General features: G+C 42.8%; 2 protein-coding genes across 6 annotated transcripts in view; both read right to left on the bottom strand.

The window, feature by feature from the left end:
• The window catches only part of TANGO6 (transport and golgi organization 6 homolog), a 47,854-nt gene extending 40,063 nt beyond the window's left edge, over positions 1–7,791 (bottom strand). For 3 of the 5 annotated variants that reach the window (XM_035118906.3, XM_035118908.3, XM_060276026.2), the window contains exons 1-5: positions 7,635–7,791; positions 5,276–6,027; positions 3,013–3,129; positions 2,761–2,911; positions 886–1,022 (exon numbers count right to left, since the gene is read on the bottom strand). In XM_035118906.3, coding sequence (XP_034974797.3) covers positions 886–1,022; positions 2,761–2,911; positions 3,013–3,129; positions 5,276–6,027; positions 7,635–7,710 — 1,233 coding nt within the window. In that variant the 5' untranslated portion in view covers positions 7,711–7,791. The remainder of the gene's footprint in view (positions 1–885; positions 1,023–2,760; positions 2,912–3,012; positions 3,130–5,275; positions 6,028–7,634) is intronic. The other 2 variants (XM_035118907.3, XM_088671985.1) reach the window with 1 other exon arrangement.
• An 8,031-nt stretch (positions 7,792–15,822) lies between these two features.
• LOC118086675 (B-cadherin) overlaps positions 15,823–24,014 on the bottom strand; it is a 34,763-nt gene continuing 26,571 nt past the window's right edge. The window contains exons 11-16 of the mRNA XM_060276027.2: positions 22,358–22,500; positions 21,599–21,820; positions 20,592–20,813; positions 19,461–19,588; positions 18,403–18,546; positions 15,823–17,699 (exon numbers count right to left, since the gene is read on the bottom strand). Coding sequence (XP_060132010.2) covers positions 17,487–17,699; positions 18,403–18,546; positions 19,461–19,588; positions 20,592–20,813; positions 21,599–21,820; positions 22,358–22,500 — 1,072 coding nt within the window. The 3' untranslated portion in view covers positions 15,823–17,486. The remainder of the gene's footprint in view (positions 17,700–18,402; positions 18,547–19,460; positions 19,589–20,591; positions 20,814–21,598; positions 21,821–22,357; positions 22,501–24,014) is intronic.

Below are 24,014 nucleotides of genomic sequence, written 5' to 3'. Positions count from 1 at the left end.
GGCCTATAAACAACGAGAGCTTGGTATCAGGTCTCTTCAGCCTGGCCTTTGACAGCTGAGATGTGTGTTTTCAGGACTTGCCCTATGCCTGTGACTGTCCTCTGTTTTAACTGTTTTTAATTCTGAATTTTAAACTGTTGTGACCTGCCCTGGGACCTAATGGTGTAGGCTTGGTAATAAATGTAGTAAATGTAGTATGTTACTACTACTATTGGTATTACTACTGCTACCACCACAGTTACTGCACATGTTGTAGAGGGAGACGAAGGGCAGGTGGAGCTCATCAACCTGGGAAGGTAGCCCACCTAGAAGAAAAACTCTGATCCTAAACCTCCACTGCATTGTGGATATACTCATTCATGAGAAAGGCTTTGGGAGTAAACCCCGAGGAAAAATACACACCCACTGTCTTGTGGTACATCTCTGGAAGAAGAAAAGGCTAAGGACTAAACCCTACACAAATCCACTGCAGTCCCTATGACAGTTGGATGGCATCTTATACACCTCCTTCCAGCAACTCCTGCAGTCAAGTAGGTGACAAATATATCGCTCTGGTTTCCTTTGGATCACGTTGGCAAGGCCAAGAGGGCAGGGGTGTGTGTCCTTGTCATCTGGGCAGCCCATACACACTGCCCAGACTTGCACCCTGGAGAGGTCACTTCAGTGCTGCAAACGCAGTAAAAGCAATGCAGGAGTTAACAGTCTCTGCAGCCACAGTGGGCGATGTGATTCTCCAGGAGTTTGAGTTCACCCCAGAGGTGCATTTCATTGTCTCTCAAGACAGATGGATGCCACCACTACCACTACCACTACCACTAACAGCCCCTGCATGAATGATGCCCCTATAGATAGAATAATGGAGGGGAAGGTGGGAGGAGGACATACCTGTGGGCACACCTGTTGGCAATAATCCTCCAGGGACAGAGACTGCTGAGGACAAGTGGAGAGGATCCTGGCCACAGCGTCACACTTCCGCCAGTCAGCTGCTGCTGCTTCGGCACTGCTGCCACCTGCAGCCCCAGCTGGAAGGCACAAAGGCCAGAGAGACTCTTTGTTAGGCTCTAGGATACTATGAACACTCCAGTCAATGCATTCTGATGACCTGCTCTAATCCCTAGGGTCCCTGTATATAGGAAGGTACCTTATACAAAGTCACACTATTGGTCCATCTAGCCCAGGCATCCCCAAACTTCGGCCCTCCAGATGTTTTGTACTACAATTCACATCTTCCCCGACCACTGGTCCTGTTAGCTAGGGATCATGGGAGTTATAGGCCAAAACATCTGGAGGGCCGCAGTTTGGGGATGCCTGATCTAGCCACTACTGTTGCCATTGACCAGCGGGAGCTCTCTGGGGTTTCAGACAGGGGCCTCTTTCCCAGCCCTAACTGGGGGTTGAACCTGGGACCTTTGGCATGCAAAGTAGGTTTTTCACTGGGTTTTCAGGGGGGAAGTTTTCCTATGCAAATAAGGACAATTTGCAAAGGGTGATTTTCATTTTGCATTAGCAAATTTTCTGATGCCCTAGAGTGAACTTATTTAGCACATCATATTTTATTTGTTATCTAAAATGACAACTAAAATGGGGAGAGCACTCCAGTCAATTTTGACACACTAAGTTTGTAAAGAGGAAATGAGGTGATCCCAAATGTTCCTCAATAAGCAACTGGCACAAAGCCAGTAAAATGACAGCTTTTATTGGACTAACTTTGGTAGATCTATGAGTCTGCAAGCTTTCAAGTTTCACTGACCTTTCAAGCAGAAAAGCTGATGGAGAATTCTGCAAATCATTAAAAATCAGCATACGCCGCAATAACCAAGGATGACCCATTTGAAAGTGTCTTTTATGCCTCTTGTCATCCAAAACAAACTGAACTGAAGCAGCGAGGGGCAAAATTCCTCAAACATACTTAAATAACCTTTGGAGAAAAGAGTCACAGAACTCCCAGGTCTCAATATGTTTTCTCACACTGGATAACAGAATTAGCGGGATTTGTGGCAATTTACCATTGCAGGGTATAGGGGCCACTGGCTAAAATGGCATTCAAAAGAGATCAGATAGGTTCATGGAGGACAGAATGCCAATAGGAAACCTCCAGGCTCAGAAACAGTCTACTTCTGATTGCTCACTGTTGTTTAAAAAATAGGGACATCTGTTGCCTTCCTATTCCTGCTGGTGAGCTTCTTGAGGGCCTCTAACAGGCCCCTCTGGGAAGCAGGAGGCTGGACTACACGCACCTTCAGTCCACAAAGGGCACCCATCTCTTCAGCATTCTGTTCTCAGTGTGTCCAACCAGATGCCTCGGTGGGAAGCCCACAAGCAGGACCCGAGTGCCATAATAATAATAATAATAATAATAATAATAATAATAATAATAATAATGAATTATTTGTACCCCGCCCATCCAGCTGGGTTTCCCAGCCACTCTGGGCGGCCGTGGCAACTCTCCTCACTTGCAATTCCCAGCAACTGCCTCCGACTGTGGAGTTGGAACAAAGCCATCATGGCTAGTGACCACTGATAGCCTTAATCTCAATTAATTTGTCTAATCCAACCATCCAAGTTGGTGGCCATCACCACGTCTTGTAGAAGTGAATTCCACAGGAATCTTCTCAGCATTCAGCTTCACTAGGTTCTAGTACTATGGGAGGGGAAGTAAAACCTAATCTTCTCCCATGCCAGACACAAACTTATACAGTTCTAATGTGCCCCGTTCTCCATGCTTACTCATAGCTTTTCTTATGTTATCATCTCACTCACCTCCTGCTCCCTCCAGGATGCCACGGACCACAGCCTGAACACCACCTGGTCTTATCAGCCTCTCAGAGAGCAGCTGCCCACAGAGACGCCGGAGCCAGGCTGGGGCTGGTGCCAGACCACGCTCACTGCTGCGTCCACTGGAACCAGAGCCCTGGAATGGTCAGGAGGGAAGAAGAGGACAAGTAATGGGTTGCAGAGCCACACCAGTGAGCACACTTAGACTCCCCAGGAAGCAGGGTCCACCTGCAGTACCTGTTTGGGTCCACCTTGCAGCAGCAGCAGTTCTCGAACCACCAGTGGCTGGTAAACTCTGTCCAAAAGGCCTTGCAATGCCTCCCTGCAGCTACTTCGCTCCTCTTCTGTAAGGCCCTAAAATAAGTTTGCATAAAACAGCAGCAGCAGTAAAATTAATTGTACAGTATGGCTTTGACTCCCTCTACTGGGCGGTTGGCAATGTGCTGAAATCTTCCACAATGGTCTGCATTCCTAAGCAGAAGACATAAGATTAACCTCCCCACAGCTTGCTTTTCTTTCTTCTTCTTTTCTGAAAGGCAGCTGCAAAAGGACAGCAGTCTTGAGTTAAGAGATGTGGGAGGCCTGCTTATCCCTCTTCCTTTCTCCAGTTTTACACCAAACCACCATATTTAGCTACTTTTCTCTCAAAAACAGCCCTTCAGGTTACTTAAAACCAATCAACAGACTGTTCATACTCCGTGAGTAGCATCTAGTTTGGCTCTCAGGCTAGGAGGTGGGTGCCTTGGGTAGTTGAACAGAGTTACTGCACTGGTGCAATCTTGTTTGCACCTTGTGGTCTGTTTGGCACAAACTTGATGTTGCCATTCACAATGTTCTGTTGTGTCAACATTATCTCAGTGCAGAGAGAGACCTTGTTGATGCGGACAAGTTTGCACATAGTCTTACCAGGCCCATGTCCAACCTGAGCAAAGTGTTACATGATGTCATTCCAATGTCCCATGCTGCTGCAAGTGATGTAAACACTGAGTGTTTGCTGAACCGCTACTGCTTCATAGGTTGCATCCCTCAAACCCAGACACCATCACTTGTACCAGTCCAGTGTTTGAGTTGCACAGATGGTCCCACCGGCATCATGAGGATGAAGAAAATAATAATAATTTCATACTGTATTATTTTGATGATTCCGTTTTCTTTAGAGCCTATGGCCTAGCTAAACTGAAAAGGCCCGTGCTTGCCTGCTTTTACAGTACAGAACTAGCAGCTTTTAGGTACTACATGTAGCGAATGTCCATTACAGAACAATGAAAAGAATAAACTGTTGGAATTTATGGTGGCCACTGTATGCATGAAAAGAGAATCAGCTAGGCATGGCAATTGTGATTAATCTTGAATTGTTTTATAGATGGATCAAATAGCATATTGGGAGACACTGAATGAATAGGACAATTAGTCAAAGTCTCAATAAAGAAAGACACTGAAAAATGGTTATATATAATCACATGATATTATAATGAGGGCTTATCTGAAGAGCCAAATTATTTTGATTGGTTCAGAATGGTGACATTGTGTTGCAACTATTAAGACTGCTGTGATCCTTTGATTGGTAAATAGAAATCATGTGTATAATCTAGAAGTGTATAAAAACATTGCTTTGGATGTGGTTCTTCACAAATTCCTTCTTATTTTTAAAGGCTGTTTCTATTTGTAATTCAATAAACGCCTATCACTTGGAGCCTGCATCCTTTTCTTTTGGGTTTCTGGGAGGAATACCTCCAATCCAGGAACCCCTTTTAAATTTCTCCAACAATGTAAGACACACTCTCTTAAATTTTCTAAGGAGAAGACAGATTAGAATTCACCTGTCACACACTCAAAACCCAGGCTTCTCAAGTAAATATCAATGTCTCTTGAAAACTTTTGAAGATGTCTGACGAAAGTGTGCTTCTTTCAGTTAAGCACCAAAAGTGATACAGTGGAACCTTGGTTTACGAGGCACGCTTCTGCGCGTGCGCGAAGCACCAATAGAGTGCTTCTGCACACACACATGCTACGCAGATCGCTTCTGCGCATGCGTGAGCTGCACAGAAGCGATCTGCGCATCCGACACCGTGGAACCCGGATGTAAACACTTCCGGGTCTGCGGCGTTCGTAAACGGAGGCATTCATAAACAGAGATAGGTGTAAACCGAGGTTCCACTGTACTTACTTGTTTGTTCAGCACTATATGTCCACAGCAGTTTACCAAAAAATGACAAAGGTCTACGATTTGGAAAGTTATCAAAAACACTTTTCATCAAGAGATGTGCATATTTAAGTGATGCTCTATAAAAATGTTGAGATGCCCATCCTAACTATTTGGAGTTGGTAACTGGTGCTAAACGAAGTATACTCTTTATGCCACAGGTGTGCAACCTGTGGCCCTCTAAACATTGCTGGATTTGAACTCCCATCATCTCTGACTACTGGTCATGCCAGGGAGGGCTGATGGAGTCCCACAACATCTAGAGGACACCAGGATGGGGAAGGCTGAACTACACACATTTCCCATCACACCAGGGGCTGATGGAAGTTGGAGTCCAACAGTAGCAGAAGGCCACAGCAGGTTCCCAACCCTGAATCCAAGCTGACAACTCACCACCTGCTCCTCTAAGGGTTTGGCTTCTTCTTCACCCTTTCTTCTTGCTGGACAGAATCCGAGCTGGCACAGCCCCACCAGGAGATCCCCCAAGTGACGTGTGAGAATAAGTCTGCTCAGGGATGTGTGATTAGCGACCTCCATTAGGACAGTGCAGGTTGCATAAAGCCGGCGTGTGGCACTGGAAATGCATCTGGGTGAGGCCACCTCTTGAACCAGGGCACTGAATTCTGTCCTGCTTCTCAGGGGAAGCCCAACGCCAGGCAAGAGATATGGGCAAATGCCCAAGGTCACAACAAACTGTAAGGCCGCCTGCACAGTTTTCTCCTGGGCAATGCTGAGGGTGTCGGGACTCAGAGGAGGTGCAGCTTCAGCTGTCTTGGAGTTTGGCTGAGGTGGGCAGTAAGTTGTTGCTAAGAGGACCATGCACTGCTTGAGACACAGCAGAAGGAGCAAGGCATGGCAAGTAAAATTCCAAGGCACATCCGAGCAGGACGCCAGGCACTGAGCCTGCTTAGAGACCTCAGTTCTCAACCTCTGCAGTTCATCCCATTGCGGGTCCTGGGCAAACTTCTCTTCCAAAATGGATATATTGAAGCGCAAAGATTCCAGCAAATCGACATGCTTCGTTGACTGCAGAGGGCCTGAATCTGTCCCTGGAAAGAAAGACAGACAGTTGATCACATGCAGCAAATATATCTACACCACACTCTAAAACGGGTTTGAAATACAACCCCCCCCTAAACACTGGAAATTATGGTTCTGTATGCAGACTAGGGATCTCTAATAAGTCCATAACAATGGAATATTTTGCTCTATTTGATGATAAATTGATGAGAAGTTTGAAAGGAGCATGCTGCTCTTTGTGCCAGAGATAATGTCCAATTTTATTTCTGATTTTGTTGGAATGATTTTTTTAAAATGTCAGACAATAATGTTGCTGAACACATTTGATTTGGAGCTGCATCTTATTATATAGGTATATTTGAGCCCTTTGCCAGATTAAATAGCCTATCAAAGTGTTCATTCCTTTCTTAAATCAGCCGAATAACGCCTGACCTACATTGCAGGGTTGTTGCCAGGACAAGACAGAAAGTAGTGAAAAGACAAAGCATGCAGGCCACCATTTGCTTCTGGAAGCAGAATGGAAGACTTACAACATAGTCAATAAAATAGGAAGCTGCTCTGCAGCCTTCAATGCTTCACAGATGAAATTAGGGTCACCCATCACAACAGCTGCTGGGAAGCAGGAATGAGCTTTTGTCTGCAACTGCAAGCCCTGCTTGTTCCTGCATTTCTGATCAGATCTAACAGAACTCTTATATTTTTCCCACCCCGAAGTTTCTCCTCTCCTTTCTGGGTTACAGCATAATTTTAACCATGTCTACTCAGAAGTAAGTCAAAAGACATGGGGCATATTCCCAGGTTAAGTGAGGCTAGGACTGCAGCCTTTGTTTTTCTGAGAACCTTGAGTTGTCTTCCTCTGGCTTCTGAAGCAGCCAGGCCATTCAGAAATGTCCCTGTTCCCCCACCGCTTTTTGGACCACCCCACTTTTTACCATGTCATGGGTTCCTGTAGGAAGGTGCCAGAGTAAGACCATTAGTTCAGCTAGCCCAGTATTGCCTCTACTCTGACATTCTGTTATTCTTTGAAGTAGTGACAAGCCCTTCTCAGTTGTTCTGACTGGCAGGGCAACTCTCCAGGGATTCAAGTGGGCTGTCTTTCTCCACCCTACCTGCAGATGTTGTCAGTGATCAAACCTGGGACACCTTCTGCACATGACACATGTGCTCTGCTACTGAGCAGCTACTACTGTGGCCGTTCCCCTAAAAACGAAGCAAGCTTCCAGTCCTCATGGTTCTGTATGAAGGGCTGATTTAAACAAGAACATAGGAAGAAGCCACCTTGCACTGAGTCAGACCTTTGACCCATCGCGACCAGTACCGTTTGGCAGTGGGTTTCCAGCAAGGGGTGGGTGAGAGGGCGGGTGATAGCTTTGTACTGTACAGTATATCGCTTTGAGCTCTTGGGATACAAAGGTATAAAAATAAATAAAATAGCAATACGTGGCACACCACCCCCTAAAACTGAACAGAGGGGATTCCTTGGAGAGACGGGCTTTCCCGCCCCGCCACACCCGCCCCAGTACAATGTCTCCAATGAGGCCGTTCAGCTGCGGGAGCGACCAGGCCGCCTGCAGTCTCCCTTGAACCGCAAAGGTGCAGGAGCCCTTGCCTCCAAAGCCCCCCCCCCTCTTCTCACCGGCAGCTTTGGCTGTCCCCAGTAGCAGTTCCAGCGCCTCAATCACCCGCCTCAGCACCGCCTCGCTCCCGGCCATCGCGGCTGCTTCACGCTGTGCTTCTGGCCGCCATCTTGGGAAGGTCGGATAAGCCGAGACAGTGCCGTCATTTCAGGAAGGTCGGACGCCACTTTTCGCCATCTTGGGAAGGTCAGGAGGTACGCGAGCGCAGCCTTCTTGCGAAGGTCTTCGCCAGGGTGCGTCTCTTCTGGACTTAAAGGGCTCTCTTAGTAGCTTCTGGGTTTGGGATCAGCATCAGTGCGGTTTTTTATTTCAAAGTGAGTGAGTCCCGGATATCTCTGAACAGGCTCAGCACCGTATTGTGGCTTCCCCCAAAGAACCATGGAAGTTGTAAGGATGCTGTGAATTGTAGCTCTGTAAGATGGTGAACTAGGGACCCAGGTGGCGCAGTGGGTAAAACCACAGAGTCTCAGGGCTTGCTGATCGGATGGTCGGCGGTTCGAATCCCTGAAATGGGGTGAGCTCCCGTTGCTCGGTCCCAGCTCCTGTCCCTGCTCTGGTTCGCCAGAAGCAGATTGTCTTTTTTTCCAGATTCATTTTTTATTGTTGTTTTCATTTATCATTCGTCATTTATATATTTTTGTTAAATTTACATGCAAATAAACTGTCATACATCTTGTATTACATGCCAATTGCATTTTGTTTCACAAAAAGTAAAATGAAATAAAAAATAGTTACTTTACAAACATAGCAATGTGTCAATACTTATTTACATCTCCTCTGATCCTCTTATTTGTTCATATAGTCTAGCCTTGTTCTCTTGAACTGGACTTCCTCTTTTCTCCTGGTTTTATTCACCATCTTTCACATTCCACGCTTTATCTTTTATTATCTGTCATTTACCTCAAATATTTCCATACATATCTTATTGACAACGACTATATATCTTTTATGTTGTATTTTCATAATGTACCTACTAGTGATTTCATGTTTTAACAATATTCCTTTAGATATTCTACAAACTTTCCCCATTCTTCCTGATGCCTTTGTTCTTTCTGGTCTCTTATTCTTCCTGTCAACCTTGCCAATTCTAAGTATCCTGTCAACTTTTCCCTCCATTCATCTGTAGTTGGAATTTCTGGAGTTCTCCACCTCTGTGCTAAGATTATTCTAGCGGCAGTGGTGGCATACATAAACAACCTCTGGTCCTCTTTTTTAATTTCTCTTCCCATTATTCCCAAAAGTATAGCTTCCAGTTTCTTTGGAAAGGTATACCTTAACATCCTTTTTAACTCATTGTAAATTGAGTCCCAAAATACTTTCACCTTTTCACACCGCCACCACATGTGGTAGAAATCTCCCTCTTTTTTGTTACATTTCCAACATTTTTTGTTATTTGTTTTATAGATTTTTGCTAGCTTGACGGGCGTTAAATGCCATCGGTACATCATTTTCATGATGTTTTCCTTTAACGTTATGCAGGCAGTGAATTTGATATGATGGTTCCACAAATGATGCCACTGATCAAAGTCAATATTGTAACCTAAGTCAACTGCCCACTTTATCATACATTCTTTTGTCGCCTCGTCCTTAGTGTGCCACTCTAATAGGAGGTCGTACATTTTAGTCATCAATTTTTCTTTACCTTCTACTAGCTCTACTTGAAACCTAGATTTTTTGTTCTCAAAGCCGTGATTCTTTTTGTCTTCTTTAAACAGATCATGGATCTGGTGGTATTGCAACCACCCTATCCCTTTGTCTTTTAACTGCTCATATGTTTTTATTTTCCAACCTTCTCCTGTTTCTATAAGAATATCATCATAAGTCAGCCAGTTAGTTTCCATATTTTTCTTTTTAATAGTCAAGACTTCAGTAGGCGACATCCACCTCGGTGTTTTTCTTTCAAGTAAACTCTTGTTTCTTACCCACACTCCATATAGCGATTTCCTGATCACATGTGATAAGAAACCTTTGTGTACACTGATCTTATTATACCACAGGTAGCTGTGCCAACTGTATATATCATCAAACCCCTCCAAATCCAGGAGGTCGGTGTCTTTTAATGCTGCCCAATCTTTGATCCACGTCAAGCAAGACGCCTCGTAGTATATTCTAAGGTCCGGCAGTGAGAAACCTCCCCTCTCTTTTTTATCTATCAGAAGCTTGTGTTTTATTCTAGGGGGTTTCCCCTGCCATATGTATTTAGATATTATTTTTATCCATTCATCAAATTGTTTTGTTCCTTTAACTACCGGCAACATCTGAAATAGGAACAGGAGCCTTGGTAATATATTCTTTTTTACAGTAGCAATCCTGCCCCATAATGATAGGTGCAGTTTATTCCATAGTTCTATATCTTTTTGGATGTCTTTCCAGATCTTAACATAATTATCATTAAATAGATTAATGTTTCTGGGGGACAACCAAATACCTAAATATTTAATCTTTTTTACTACTTCAATGCCGAACTTTTCTTGTATCTCTCCCATTTCTTTTTTAGTCATGTTTTTAATCATCATTTTCGTTTTTCTTCTGTTTAATTTAAACCCAGCCAATCTCCCAAACTGATCCATTTCTTTCATCATTGCCTCCATACTGGTATCAGGGTCTTCTAGTGTAAGCACAAGGTCGTCGGCGAAGGCCTTTTGTTTAAATTCTTTCCTACCTATCCTTATCCCTTTTATCTCCTTATTCTTTCTCATGTTTTCTAACAATACTTCCAATACTAAAATAAACAACAAGGGTGACAAGGGGCACCCCTGTCTGGTACCTTTTGTTATCTCCAATATATTAGTATATTAACAATTAGCCTTGTATTGCATCAATACACCTCATAAATTTTTCTCCCATCTCCCTTTTTGCCAGTAATTTTTTCATAAATCTCCAAGAGATGTTGTCGAACGCTTTCTCCGTGTTGACAAATATCAACACGGCTTTTTTGTCTATTTTTAATTCTAAATACTCAATGATGTCTACCACATTTCTTACGTTGATTCTCATCTGACGCCCTGGTAAAAAGCCAGATTGGTCCTTATGAATTATTTTGGACAACACTCTTTTCAATCTATTTCCAATAACATCCACAAATAATTTATAGTCTAGATTCAGCAGAGAGATCGGCCTGTAGTTTTTTACTTCTAATAAATCTGAATTTTCTTTTGGGATTAACAATATGTGGGCTTCTTCCCATGTTATTGGTATCTGTCCCTTCTCAAGTATATCATTCAGCATCTGTGTCAGTATCGGTAATATCTGATCTACCAATTCTTTATAATATTTTGAAGTTAACTCGTCCGGGCCCGGGGCCTTTCCTACCTTCATTCTTCTAATGCCTTCCTGTATTTCCTCTGATGTTATTTTGGCATTAAGCATAGTAATCTGTTCTTTTGATATTGGAACCGGGCCACATTTGTCTAAAATAGCTCCATTTCCTCCTCATCTTCCTTTCTGATACAGATCTTTATAAATATTTTGGAAAGCCTTCCTGATATCTTTTTGGTTTTCTGTTATCTTATCATCTTTTCGTATTGTTGTTGTTGTTTAGTCGTTTAGTCGTGTCTGACTCTTCGTGACCCCATGGACCATAGCACGCCAGGCACTCCTGTCTTCCACTGCCTCCCGCAGTTTGGTCAAACTCATGTTGGTAGCTTCGAGAACACTGTCCAACCATCTCGTCCTCTGTCGTCTCCTTCTCCTAGTTCCCTCAATCTTTCCCAACATCAGGGTCTTTTCCAAGGATTCTTCTCTTCTCATGAGGTGGCCAAAGTATTGGAGCCTCAGCTTCACGATCTGTCCTTCCAGTATTAAATTTATACAATTTTGCTTTTGTCTTTTTTTAAGTTGCCAGGCTAGTAGCTTTCCACTTTTGTTCGCATATTCAAAATTTTTTTGTTTTGCCCATTTTAGTTTCCATTCTATCTCTTGATTTACTAATATAGCAAACTGGGTCTGCAACCTTTTTATGTACAGTATTGGTTTAGTTTCCTGTCCCCAGGCTTTGATATCAATTTTTTTTCATTTTCTATGAGTTGTCTTCTTATTTATTATTTCTTTTTCTCTCTCTCTCTCTTCTTGATGTTGTTCTGCTGGATAAAGAAACCCCGCATATATGCTTTTCCCGCATCCCATACTACATTTAAGTCAGTCTCTTTATTTAAATTTATTTCAAAGTATTCCTTAATCGTTTTTTTTTTGCTTTATCTAATATTTTTTGGTCATTAAACAAGCCCTCATTTAATCTCCACCGGAAAGAGGGTTTTTCACCTTCTAATTCCAGGTATATGGGATTGTGGTCTGAAAATACTCTCGGTTGGATCTCAATTTTGTTAATTTTTATAGTCAATTCCTTTGATATCCATATAAAGTCTATTCTCCCCGAGCTTTGGTTTGGCTCGGAGAAGAATGTAAATTGTTTTACTGTAGGGTTTTTAAACCTCCAACTGTCCACCAATCCTAGTCTCTCCACCAAGTTAAAGAAGGATTTAGGGAGCTTACGTCCATGCTGGGTTTTTTCTTTGCCATTCTATCCATTGTTTGTGACACCACCCCATTCAAGTCACCCAGCGAAATCATTTTTTCATCTTGATATTCCAATAAGCTTTTTTCAAGGTTCTTATAAAATTCCGCCTTCTTTTGATTCGGGGCATATACCCCTACTATCAATAACTTTTCTCCCTGTACCGTTATTTGGACAACAATCACTCTCCCCTCATTGTCTTTAAAAACTAGTTCAGGACTATATTTTTTGTTTACGTATATTACCACACCTCTTGTTTTCTTATCATTTGAAGATACAAATTCTGCGCCTAATTTTTTATTTACCAAAATCCTCTCATGTTTCTTTGAGATGTGGGTTTCCTGTAGGCATATTATGTCTATTTTTTCTTTTATCAAAACATATTCAAGCTTATTTCTTTTACATTTGCTGTTTAAGCCATTCACATTACATGATTTTATTTTCAATGCCATTTTTGTTTATTTTAAAAAATAGTTATATTGTTTTCTTCCCCCCCACCTTTATACTTCTTCCTCCTTATCTAAATCTATATCTAACTCTCCTTCTTCTTCTTCTTCCTTACTTTTCCCTTCTTCTCCTCCTTGTGTCCCTTCCTCATCCACCTCTCCTCCTGTTACCCCTTCCTCCTTACTTTTCTCCATTCCTAGTATCTGGCCGTACTTTCTTCCAAACCTATCAATCTCATATTGATTTCTGATAATAAATCTTTTACCCTTGAAATAAAATGAAACTCCATCTCGTATTTCCCACCTGAAACTGATTTCATTCCCTCTCAATACCTTTGTAAACTCGGAACTTTCCCCCTTTTTTTAGACATTCTGGTGGGCACTTCTTTAAATACAATTATTTCTCTGCCATCAATTACTAATTTTTGTATGAAACTTTGTCTCAGAATCTCATTTCTTATCTGCATAGAATTAAAAATCACTAAGCAATCTCCTGGGAGCTTTTTTGCCTTTGCTTTTACAGATTTCACTTTGATTCTAAAGGCATTCATGATTGCCACTTCTATCTCCTCTTTATTTAAACCCAACCCATTTTGCTATTTCCGCCGACAGTTTTTCTCTAATGTTTTCATTCTGTTCCTCTGGGAGGCCCCTAAATTTCAGATTAAGCTGTTTTTGTCTTAGTTCCAAAAGAGCCAGATTATCCAGGATATCATCCTTCTCTTTTTTCAATCTATTAATCTCCTCTTTTAGACCATCAGACTCTCTTTTTTATTTCTTTCACATCTTTTTGCGTTTTTTGTGTGTGCTTTCTTCTAATCCCTTCAATTTTACTGCTACCTCCTTTATTTGCTGGGATAATTCCCCCACCACTTTTTCAAATTTCTGGTCTATTGAGTTCTGGATATCCCCTCATCATAGCTGCCAAGTTTTCCCTTTTCTCGCGAGGAAGCCTATTCAGCATAATGGAAAATCCCTGAAAAAAAGGGATAACTTGGCAGCTATGCCCCTCATCTTTTTTCAATATTTTGTTCACTTCGTTTAATTTCCTTCTTAATCTCATTTAGGAGCCCCTCCCAATCTTTGCCTTCTTCCTGTTTAGAGGGTCGTCTTTCTCCTGGTGTTGTTAGTCTTGCTCCCTTCTTTTTTTCTCCCATACTTGCTGTATGTTTTAATCACCACTAGATGGCTACCCGACAAAGTTCCTTTCTTAAATCACCATACACTCTACAGTACAGTTACAATCTATCCTTTACCCTCCTATCCTCTTAGGTACTTAATTTACAAGGTAACAGACCTTTTAGTAATGACTTTCCTGCCCACACCCGTCACCCTTTTTTATGCCAGTCCATTCAGTGTTTTTTGTTGTTGTTCCTCCCATGTCTATTTTTTTTCCTTTAAGAAGCAAGCAGTATTCATGGGGGGGGGGGGCGCCGTACTTCTTCCTTCGCCATGGGTCATACAATGTTTTAGGTCCTTTACGAGTAATATATAGATTAGTGAGGGTAAAGTATAAGTATCCACGTTCCGTGCACAAATAAAGTTCCGTATATTAAACAGTCCCCTCTGCGGCGGTCTCTTCTAAAGCTCAAACCCTTACGGAGTGAGAAACAACTGTCTGTCCCTTTAAATCATACTTTACCTCCTCTTCACCCCCTTTTTCTCTTATTTCATCACACGCATTGTTTGTTCCAGGAAGAACGTTTCCGCGTCTTCTCTCCTTGTAACAAAGGTATACGTTTTGGCTAAAAGTTCTTTCCTTATTCTTTCCACACCCCCTCTTGCTGGGGTGGGACAAGAAGGTCCAACAATCTTTTTCTCCTTTGCCTCCATGCACACACACCTTTCTTAGTGTGCCCCCACAGAATGCCGAGCTTTCTTTCTAGCACGTTTTAAAAGGTAAAGGTAAAGGGACCCCTGACCATTAGGTCCAGTCGTGACCGACTCTGGGGTTGTGCGCTCATCTCGCATTATTGGCCGAGGGAGCCGGCGTATAGCTTCCAGGTCATGTGGCCAGCATGACAAAGCCGCTTCTGGCAAACCAGAGCAGCACATGGAAACGCCGTTTACCTTCCCGCTGTAGCGGTTCCTATTTATCTACTTGCATTTTTGACGTGCTTTCGAACTGCTAGGTTGGCAGGAGCTAGGACCGAGCAACGGGAGCTCACCCCGTCACAGGGATTCGAACTGCCAACCTTCTGATCAGCAAGCTCTAGGCTCAGTGGTTTAACCACAGTGCCACCTGGGCTGTCACTTAATTAGCTTCCTCCTACAACCCCGCCAGGCGCCATTTTCACGCCAAGATGAAAAGAAAGTCATTGGTATTAAATCTTTGTTACTGTAGCCTCTCAAACCCCACAAGCCTCTCAGTTTCCCGAAGAGTCTGCCAGGGTTCAGGGAACAGTATTGAGGCTTTCTAGTTTAGAAGAAAAGGACACATTCTTATGATAAAGGTGTGTAGAATTTTGCATGGTATGGAGAAAGTGGATTAAAAAAGTTTTATCCCAGTCAGAATACTAGACACTGGGGCTATCCAGTGAAATTGAACAATGGAATATTGAGGGTGGACCAGAAGTACTGAACACAACATGTAGTTAAACTATGGGATTTGTTCCTACAAGATGTAGCAATGGCCACCAAACTGGATGGCTTTAAAAGATGAGGGTTAAACAAATTCACAGAGGATAAGGCTCTCAACGTCTACTAACAACACTGGCTATGTTCTTCTTCCACTGTTGGGCATAGGGAGGGGGGAAAGTGCTACTGCATCTATTCATCCAATGTCAGAATAGGATGCTGGACTAGTGTTATATGTAAGAGATCCAAAACACTGGAGACAAATGCTGCAGCTTTCTTTATTTCAGGAACTCACTCAGAACTGAAATTAAAGCTAGCTTCACTCTTTTTATGTTCCTCAGGAATCCTTGTTATGCCTTTGAGTCTTTGACTATAAATCCCAGTACACAGTTCACCTACCACAATACCGGAACTAGAGGATCTCTGGTCTGATCCAGCATTATTATTATTTTCTTAAGGGTTTCTTACCTTGTTTTTGTAAGGAGTCCTGGAAACTCTACTGAAGGGCAGCTCATAAATCCTTTAAATAAATAAGGAATATGGCTGATACATTCTAATGCATTTATTCTGAGTCAGGAAAATATTGCAAGTTTAAGAGGTTGACCAATTTGAGAAAATGATGTAGAGAAATCCAGCAACAAACAAAAAGACCATTTTTAAAAAATATGTTTTTATTAAAATCTTATTAAAAAGGAATCACATAAAATAAAGGGATAAATAATGGCTTTAAGGCATGTTCCCCTCCACCTGTCTTCTAAACATTACATATTCGAAAAGGTAAGCTAAATATACAGACCTAAAACCAGAGAAAGCCACTTTAAAAAACAACAACAACCCTATCAGTTGTACAGTAATCATATAAAGCACCTAACTCTGAAAAACATTTCGTAGGAAAAAAACTGGCACCTTCACCAGAATGTCCACCTAAAATTAAAAATGGATTTCTTGGCTGATAAATGCTTAAGAAGAAAATGTACACCTTATTCAACTGCATTTTATACACACAGAAAGGGGCATACAGTATATGAACAACAGAACACAAAAAGATACAATCCATGGCATAAAGGATTGAAACTAGGTTTTAAACATGGTTAGAGATAGCATGAGCATATGTCTGCAATATTATGGGAGATCCAAAAGGTCACCAAGAGAATGGTCAAGAGGTCAGTGCTAAGGCTGCAGGGCAAAGGCACTTGGTATCAGCTGAATCAGGGACCCCTAAATATTGGTCTTCCTCCTCTGGGATTTCTTGTCATCTGCCCCCTCTTAAATCTTGCTACTCTCTAGGACTGCAATCCTACACACATTTGCCTGGTAGTAAATCCCAATCAACTCAAAGGGGATTATGAATAGACGCATATAGGATTACAAGGTAAGCATTTGGAATAATCACAGCTGTTTTAACTGCACTAAAACCAGCACTCCTATAAACTCAACAAACCCGCCAAAGTCCTGCACCAAGGAAATATGATTTATGCAGTGTGCACCACATATATCTACAGATAAACCCTGTATATTGTGGGTAGGGAAACTTTCTGATCCATGGGCCAGATCCCAACCTTGCAGGAAAAATTCAAATCCCTGGCAGACCTTGCACCAAAAGCCTGCCTCATTCCCCATATGCTAGAAAACCTGCCTCAGCTTCCACTACGTTAATCAGACACCATCCATCTTTGCAGCCAATTGTCCTCTGAAAAAAAGCCAAGATTCTCCAGAGGCCTAAGATTCTTCCCCGAGTTCCAAATTTCACATTTGTGTTACACTTGTACAGAACTGCTGGATACACTCAGCAGCCCTGGGAATAAATCTTTGGTTAGTGCTTTGGAATGACAGTGCTAGAAACACCTAAAGTGCATTAGTACTAAGGGTTCCCAAAGAGTTAATAATTTCAGACCATATAACTTCAGCTGCATTTCACAAAACTGCTAGGCTTGAAGTCATACCTAAAATATTCCTTAAACAGTATTCTATTATTACTGTATTAATAAATCAAGTAAGTTTGGCAAATTGCCTCATAGGCTCTGGTAGTGATAAAAAACACCCTTGAAGTTTCCATATAATGTAGGCTCTTGCCTATATAGAAATCATAATCTTTGGTGAACAAGGGTGGAATCATGAAGAAATTGTGGTCTTCTGAATGCACCTCAAGAGGGGCTAAGATTGGGAGTAAGGCAAGTTTTATGCAGCATTTTGGCAACTTGCAAGAAAGAGCAGCAAATTGGACCAATGGTCAGCTGCCGGGAAAAGTTGATGATACATCGATTCCATTTCTGTCTTTCCACACAGAGCTAAACCCTACTTAATCCCAGTGACATCTAGTCTTCTTCCTCGCCCCCGCCATACATGTCAGCCAGCTTCTTGAAACGGTTGCCCCAGTCATTCAGATAGTCATAATCTTGGTCTCTGTCACCATTGGAGGAATTCAGAGAACTCAGGGAGGCTGCTTCAGAGCCACTGCCCTCATAGTCAAACACAAGCAGAGAGTCATATGGGGGTGCCGTGGGGTCTGTATCTGCTGCCTTCAAGTTCTGTAGGAAGGGAAAGGAAGATCTGTTTAGTTTGTTCCACATTAGAGCAAGTTGATTGTAGCAATAGCGGCCCTCTGCTTTAGAGCAATGAGATACCAGCTCTCTGGAGAAAATCATGACCCCTGACCAAAAGGCCACATCTAGAAACATTACTTTGGAGAACACTGTATGACCAGCCATTGGGCAGCTATGGTAATTTTCTTCCCTGTTATTAAGCATGCTCTTCCTCCCACCACCACCACATTTGCATTTTTTCAGAGTAATATAAAAATGAAAACATAAATCAAAATATGACTAGAAAATCTAACATGCATATAACCAAAACTGAAGATTTGTCATTAATTGGGACATCAATTGAATTATCAGTCATGCAAATGGATAAGGTGATCAAGTTGTTCCAAAAAGAATTGTGGTGACTTGAGAAATGTTCTATAAAAGAATTCTTTTTTCTTTCCTAAACAGACTTACAGTAAACTCATCAATAACAAAATCCAATTTTGTTTGTCTATCAGATCCCCAAACTTCAGTTAATTGGTCAATCAAAGCTAAACCCTTTACACTTCAGTACCACTGCAGAAGTGTAAGTAGATCATCATCATCATCAATTTATGAGGATTATCCAAACATATTGCTAACAGTGACAGCAAATGTGATGGGACTCTTTTGTGTGGCAAGTGGCTGCTCAGCTGCCAGTTTAACTCACCTCATCAATGAAATTGCCAATCTCATCAGGGTTGGCAGGCCGTGGGCGGTATTGTGGAGCCGGCATGAGAGTCGGAACAACATCATTGCGGGTGATTTCAGGGCGGGAATCCAGACCACGGTGCAGCTGGCTCATGTCATAGTCCTAGGAAGTGTAGAGAGACACATTCAGAAAATAGATGCAAGAGGTAAGATGAGCCACAGTATAAGATGCTACCATTTTCACACATCACCTTTTGCAGGACATAACATCTTTAGTTAACAAGGATCAGGAGGATTGTGAGAGATGGGCAGAATGCATCTTCCAGTGTAGAAATGAATGTATATAAACACATGCTGTTTACTCCCTTGGGACAACAATGCATTTCTTAATCCATTCTTACATTTTTGTTTTTTAAAAAATATATGGCTGGTCAGGCCAAAGTAAATTATGAAGTAAATTTATGGGAACTGCTTGATCTAAGCCAGACATGGGGAACCTCAGGCCTGGGGCTGAATGCGGTCCCTCCTGTGCTACCCCCCCCCCCGGGACATACCTCTTGCCAGCCCTGCTTTGTGCTTTGCAACCTTCCAGAGTGTTTTAGCCTGGCTGGTATGTGCCCTTCTTTGTTCTATGATAATGTATCATATGCCTGGATGAACAGAGGGGGAGAGTGTGTGCGTGCACATGTGTGTGTTTGTGTGAAGCTGCTTGGCTTATAGCCTGCTGTATGGAAGAGTCCCACCCATTGCTCCACCCACTTTTATTTCTTGCTCCATCCTTCACTGGCATGTGGCTTCCAGAAGGGAATGTGGTCCTCAGACTGAAAAAAGTTTCCTATCCCTGATCTAAGCAAAGGCTCAAGAGATGTGGCCAGCTTGCAATGTGACCTCAGGACTAGCCATAGTATTATCTTACTCTACAAGTCAGGTGCCAAGATGTGACGTTCCCAAAAGAACAAAAATGTGTAGAGGAGGAAAGAGGTGGCATGACGACTTGGAAAGCAGGGCAGTGATGGCTTTTGTGGGCAACCCACAGAAGTAGCCCCATCCCTCTTGGGCTAAGACTCAGCAGCTCACCTGATCCTCCTCTCCACCACCCTCTTCGTCATAATAGTAGACGTTGTCTCGTGTGTCATCCTCTGGTGGAAGCAAAGGCTCCTTCACTGCCGTCCTCCTCCTCACAAACAGCAGCAGCAGGAGGAGGACTGAAAGAAAATAAAGTTGGAGAAGCAACTGTGAATGCCAGCCTGGACAGTCTGCTTGGCTGATTCAGGGAGCTCTAAAACAGAGTGGGATCTATTCTGTACTTCCACAACTACAGAACGGGCAGACAGGTGTACAGTATTTGTCTCAGCTTCAGCCATACTTTTTCCTACAGCGGTGCCCACCCAGAGCTGAAAGACATTTTTCTGCCCCTATCGGCATCTTGCAAGTAGGTCAGCTCTGCAGCACAGCAGTATGGTTTTACTCAAGGTAGACCTGTTTAAATTAATGGATGCACAGGAGGAAGTGTATCTGCAGATACCTCAAACACACCCCAAAGTTTCAATAGCTGGCAAAGGAGCGTGTCCTCTAGGTCCTCTTCTTCTCTCCCACTCCTCAACACTTCACCCTGGCCAGCTCTGCCATTTTCCACTGGAAGCTCTTGATATTAAAACATCTGTCTTCCCATCACATTTTGGAAACAGATTTCTAGGCATTGCTTTTCTTCTTCCATTGCATTTGGCTAGGGCTCTTGATACTACTAGTGCAAAGTTAGTCTTACCGGAACTGGCATTCAGCATTTTTTTATTTTTACAAAACGCTCATACTGCTTTTTTTGTATTGCTTTGGGAAATGGACAGGCAGGAATGTCTGGCGAAATCTGAGTTGCTGGGAAGAAGAGGACCCAGGATAACTTCCACTAATCACCTTCAATGCCTTGCATTTCTCCTCCCTGCCGCTGCCAGTGCCATTCCCCACAAGTATCAGAGGCAAAACAAATTCATCTCTGCAACTGCATCTGTGTGGATGGTCTACTGAAGTTGCAGAATCCATCTATTATTATTTACTACATTTGTCAGTCGCTTTATGGAACGGGAAAAGTCTCAAATTAACTTAACAAACATATAAAGAGAGGTGTGTTGGTGTCAGGCATAAAATGGACAGAATACACTTTCCCATCCCCCACCTTCAAGGGCAAAATGAGACCTTGCAGGAAATACTCACTCAAGAAGCCAAGGATGCCACCAAGGATGCCCAGAATGGCTGGAATCCCCATCCCGCCTGCGATATATGCCCTCTTCTCGCAATTCTTGGCTGCCCCCTCACAGTCACACACTTGGGCTTTGACTGTTGTTGTCTGGGATTGTTCCCCGGCATCGTGCAGCTCAAGGGTAATGCTGTATTCACCTGGCTCCAGCTCCTTGGTCAACTGGAGGACCAGTTTATCTATGGGGTAACATAAGGAGAGAGAAAAAGCAGGCTCAGGGTTAGGGCTTGGCAAAGCAAGGAAAAGAAACAGACTCTGCTCGGCCTTTTTCTATCCTAATCATGAACCAACTTGAATATTAAAATGATTCTGGAAAGGGACAGCAGTAGATTATCTGGTTAACACACGTGTTTGTTATGCACATTGTCTAATTTTGGTCTCATTCTCACAGAGCTGCAGCTGAGGTAGGAAACTTGAAATGTGGACAGTATTGCTTTCAACACCCCACTCACCTCATGGCATGCTTTTCCATGCAGGAAGTAGAGGGGACAGGACCTTCCTACACTTAGATAATTAGTAAGTCAGGTAGAAGCCCTGATTAGAAACCTCCTCCCTGATATTATAGTTTCCCTGCAGGTATTATTATAGTATTTATTTATTTATTTATTTATTTATGCGCTGCCTTTTCCCCTGATGGCACTCAAGGCGGCTTAAAGATAAAAGCAAAGAATACTAGATACATATAGAAAACTAGATACCAAGAAGGAGGATTCTACTAAAGCCTTCTACTTGCCTTACTAGTTTTCTATGCATAGGAAAGTCACACAAATCCTGTTCTGCAGTCTAAAGTAGTACAAGCAAGGGCACAGCTTTGCTACCTCAGCTGCTGTTCATGAATGAGGCCTCTTAGGCAGAGCAGAACAATATGTCCTTGGACAGCTCAAGGCTAGGCGGTCAAGCAATTTCCTTCCACACATGCATACCGGTCCACAGAGTGCAGACACCACCCCTCCCACTAGCTTACCTCCGTTTACTTCGACTGTCCAGTTGGCGCTTGAGCCCAAGAGCAGCATTGCTTTGAAGGGTTGGGTGTTTGGAGGAAGATCCTTGTCCACAATGCTCAGCTCCTTGCGTTCAGGTTTCCGGTTGCAGATCTCAAAGGCTCGTGGGTCTGGCACTGGCCCATTGTCATTCACATCCTCCAGGTACAGGAGAAGAGTTCCTGTTCCTGTGAGTGAAGGCATCCCTAAAGAGAGGTAAACATATTTCAGTTAGTTAAAATAATGTGCAAATATGCAGTATAGTAGGACTTTTTGTTTGCAAAAATATTAGGGAAAGTTGATTACAAAAGTTCAGTTAAGGAGAAATTGCAACAAAAATATACTAGAAGAAATTGTGGGTGTGTGGATTTTTAAACAAACAAAAAATGTGCAACAGTGGAGAAATAAGAAACTGAAATGGATAGGTTATTAACCTGCTCTATGTTTTAGAAGTTTTCATTGTTGCGGCACAGTATGGTTTCCCCTCAATCTTTGAATGCTTAGACACAGCAATGTACACGTTTTCAAAGATAAATGTGAAATTGAGAAATCTCAGGAGGAACTGGCATCAAAAGGAAAAGATGGGCACTCCTTGGGTCTTGGGATATGCCAGTTAAACTCCTCAGCTTCCAACATTTTGCACAACCATCCATCACAGTCAATGTAGCAAGGGCCTGCTCCTGCCTGTGACTTGGAGGAGCACCTGACCCCAAGGAAAAGGGCTAAAAATGTGTCCCAGTTACCATTGTCACTTGCCAAGATGAGAGCCGTGTAGGTGTTGTCTACCACAAATTTAGACTCCCTGTCCAGAGGGGCTTTCGTCTCTATGATGCCATTTTCAGGGTTAATCTTCAGCCACCCTGCTGGGTCGCTCCCAATAGAATAACTGCAAGAGAAATGAGGGTGAGTGACAGCAGCTCTGACATTTTGCCAGTCAAAACAATTGAAGGTTCATCCCTGTAAGTCAGGGATGGCCAACCTGCAGCCCAAGAGTCACCTGTGGCATCATTACTTGCTGGTAAAGATAAAGGTAAGGGACCCCTGACCATTAGGTCCAGTCGTGACCGACTCTGGGGTTGCGGCGCTCATCGCGCGTTATTGTCCGAGGGAGCCGGCGTATAGCTTCCAGGTCATGTGGCCAGCATGACAAAGCTGCTTCTGGCGAACCAGAGCAGCACACAAAACGCTGTTTACCTTCCAGCTGTAGCGGTACCTATTTATCTACTTGCACTTTGACGTGCTTTCGAACTGTTAGATGGGCAGGAGCTGGGACCGAGCAACGAGAGCTCACCCCATCGCAGGGATTCGAACCGCCCACCTTCTGATCAGCAAGCCCTAGGCTCTGTGGTGAAGCCCAAATTTGGGGGGGGGAGGGGGAGGGGAAAATGGACAGAAAGGGAAAACGAATTGAGCAATGGAAGGGTCGAGTGAGGGGGTGAAAAGCTTTGCAGAGGTAAGCTGAGAGCTGTGGACAGGGAGAGAGAAGGAGATGGCAGAAAAAGAGAGGAAAATGGAAAAGAAAGGCCCCACCCATTGGGCTCTGGCCCTGCCCACTTTCAGCATGTCCCCCCCTGCCCCCTGCCCCCTGAAAAATGCTCCCCCATCTTTCTTTAACACACCTTGGCTATAGTTACAGGTAGGTAGCCGTGTTGGTCTGAGTCGAAGCAAAATAAAAAAATTAAAAAAAATAAAAAAATTTAATTTTTCAGGTGCTACTGAAGGAATTTTTTTATTTTACACCTTGGCTATTGCAACAGATATAGATAATAAGTGCTCATTCAGCTGAGTGTACCTAATGGGCCAAATATGGAGTGGGAAGGAAGCCAAGCCTACAAGAATACGCTCACACACACCTCAATAAGAGCATGCCATCTCTTCTAGGTATGTGCCGTCCAATGGGACACTTAATTTGGGCTGCTAAGTGGTGTGGAGTGTCATTTAGCTATTATTGCTTTTTATTAACAAAGTTATACCTTGCCTTGAATTAAACAAATTTCTGGGTTTTTGTTTTTTGTTTTAATATGATTTAAAATTATTATTAAAACACCACAAAAAAACCTGCAGTAAAAACATTCAGGTCTAGAACTTTTTTTTTTTAAAAAAAGCCTTCATTATCGCCTTATTTTATGGGGAGGGTGGTGTGAAGGTCACAGTTCCTTCCAGTATCCTGGGTCCTAAGCCATAAATTGCCTTAAAAGTCAAACACCAGTGCTTTGAATTGCACCCAGAAAAACAGATGAAATGCCCCTGCAACTGTTTAAGGACTAAAGCAAAACCCCAGTGTTGCAATACGGAATAATCTGCTCAAATACAGCCGCAACACGTGGCTAATAAGTATGGTAAATGTATTATTAGTAGTAGTTAGAATATAATCCAAAATTTACAAATCATAAACATCAT

Source organism: Zootoca vivipara, chromosome 6 (genome assembly GCF_965207765.1).
Source record: "Zootoca vivipara chromosome 6, rZooViv2.hap1.1, whole genome shotgun sequence".
In the NCBI taxonomy this organism is placed as follows: domain Eukaryota; kingdom Metazoa; phylum Chordata; class Lepidosauria; order Squamata; family Lacertidae; genus Zootoca; species Zootoca vivipara.
The sequence above is the reverse complement of the archived record's forward strand: the minus strand, read 5'-3'. Positions and strand labels throughout refer to the sequence as shown.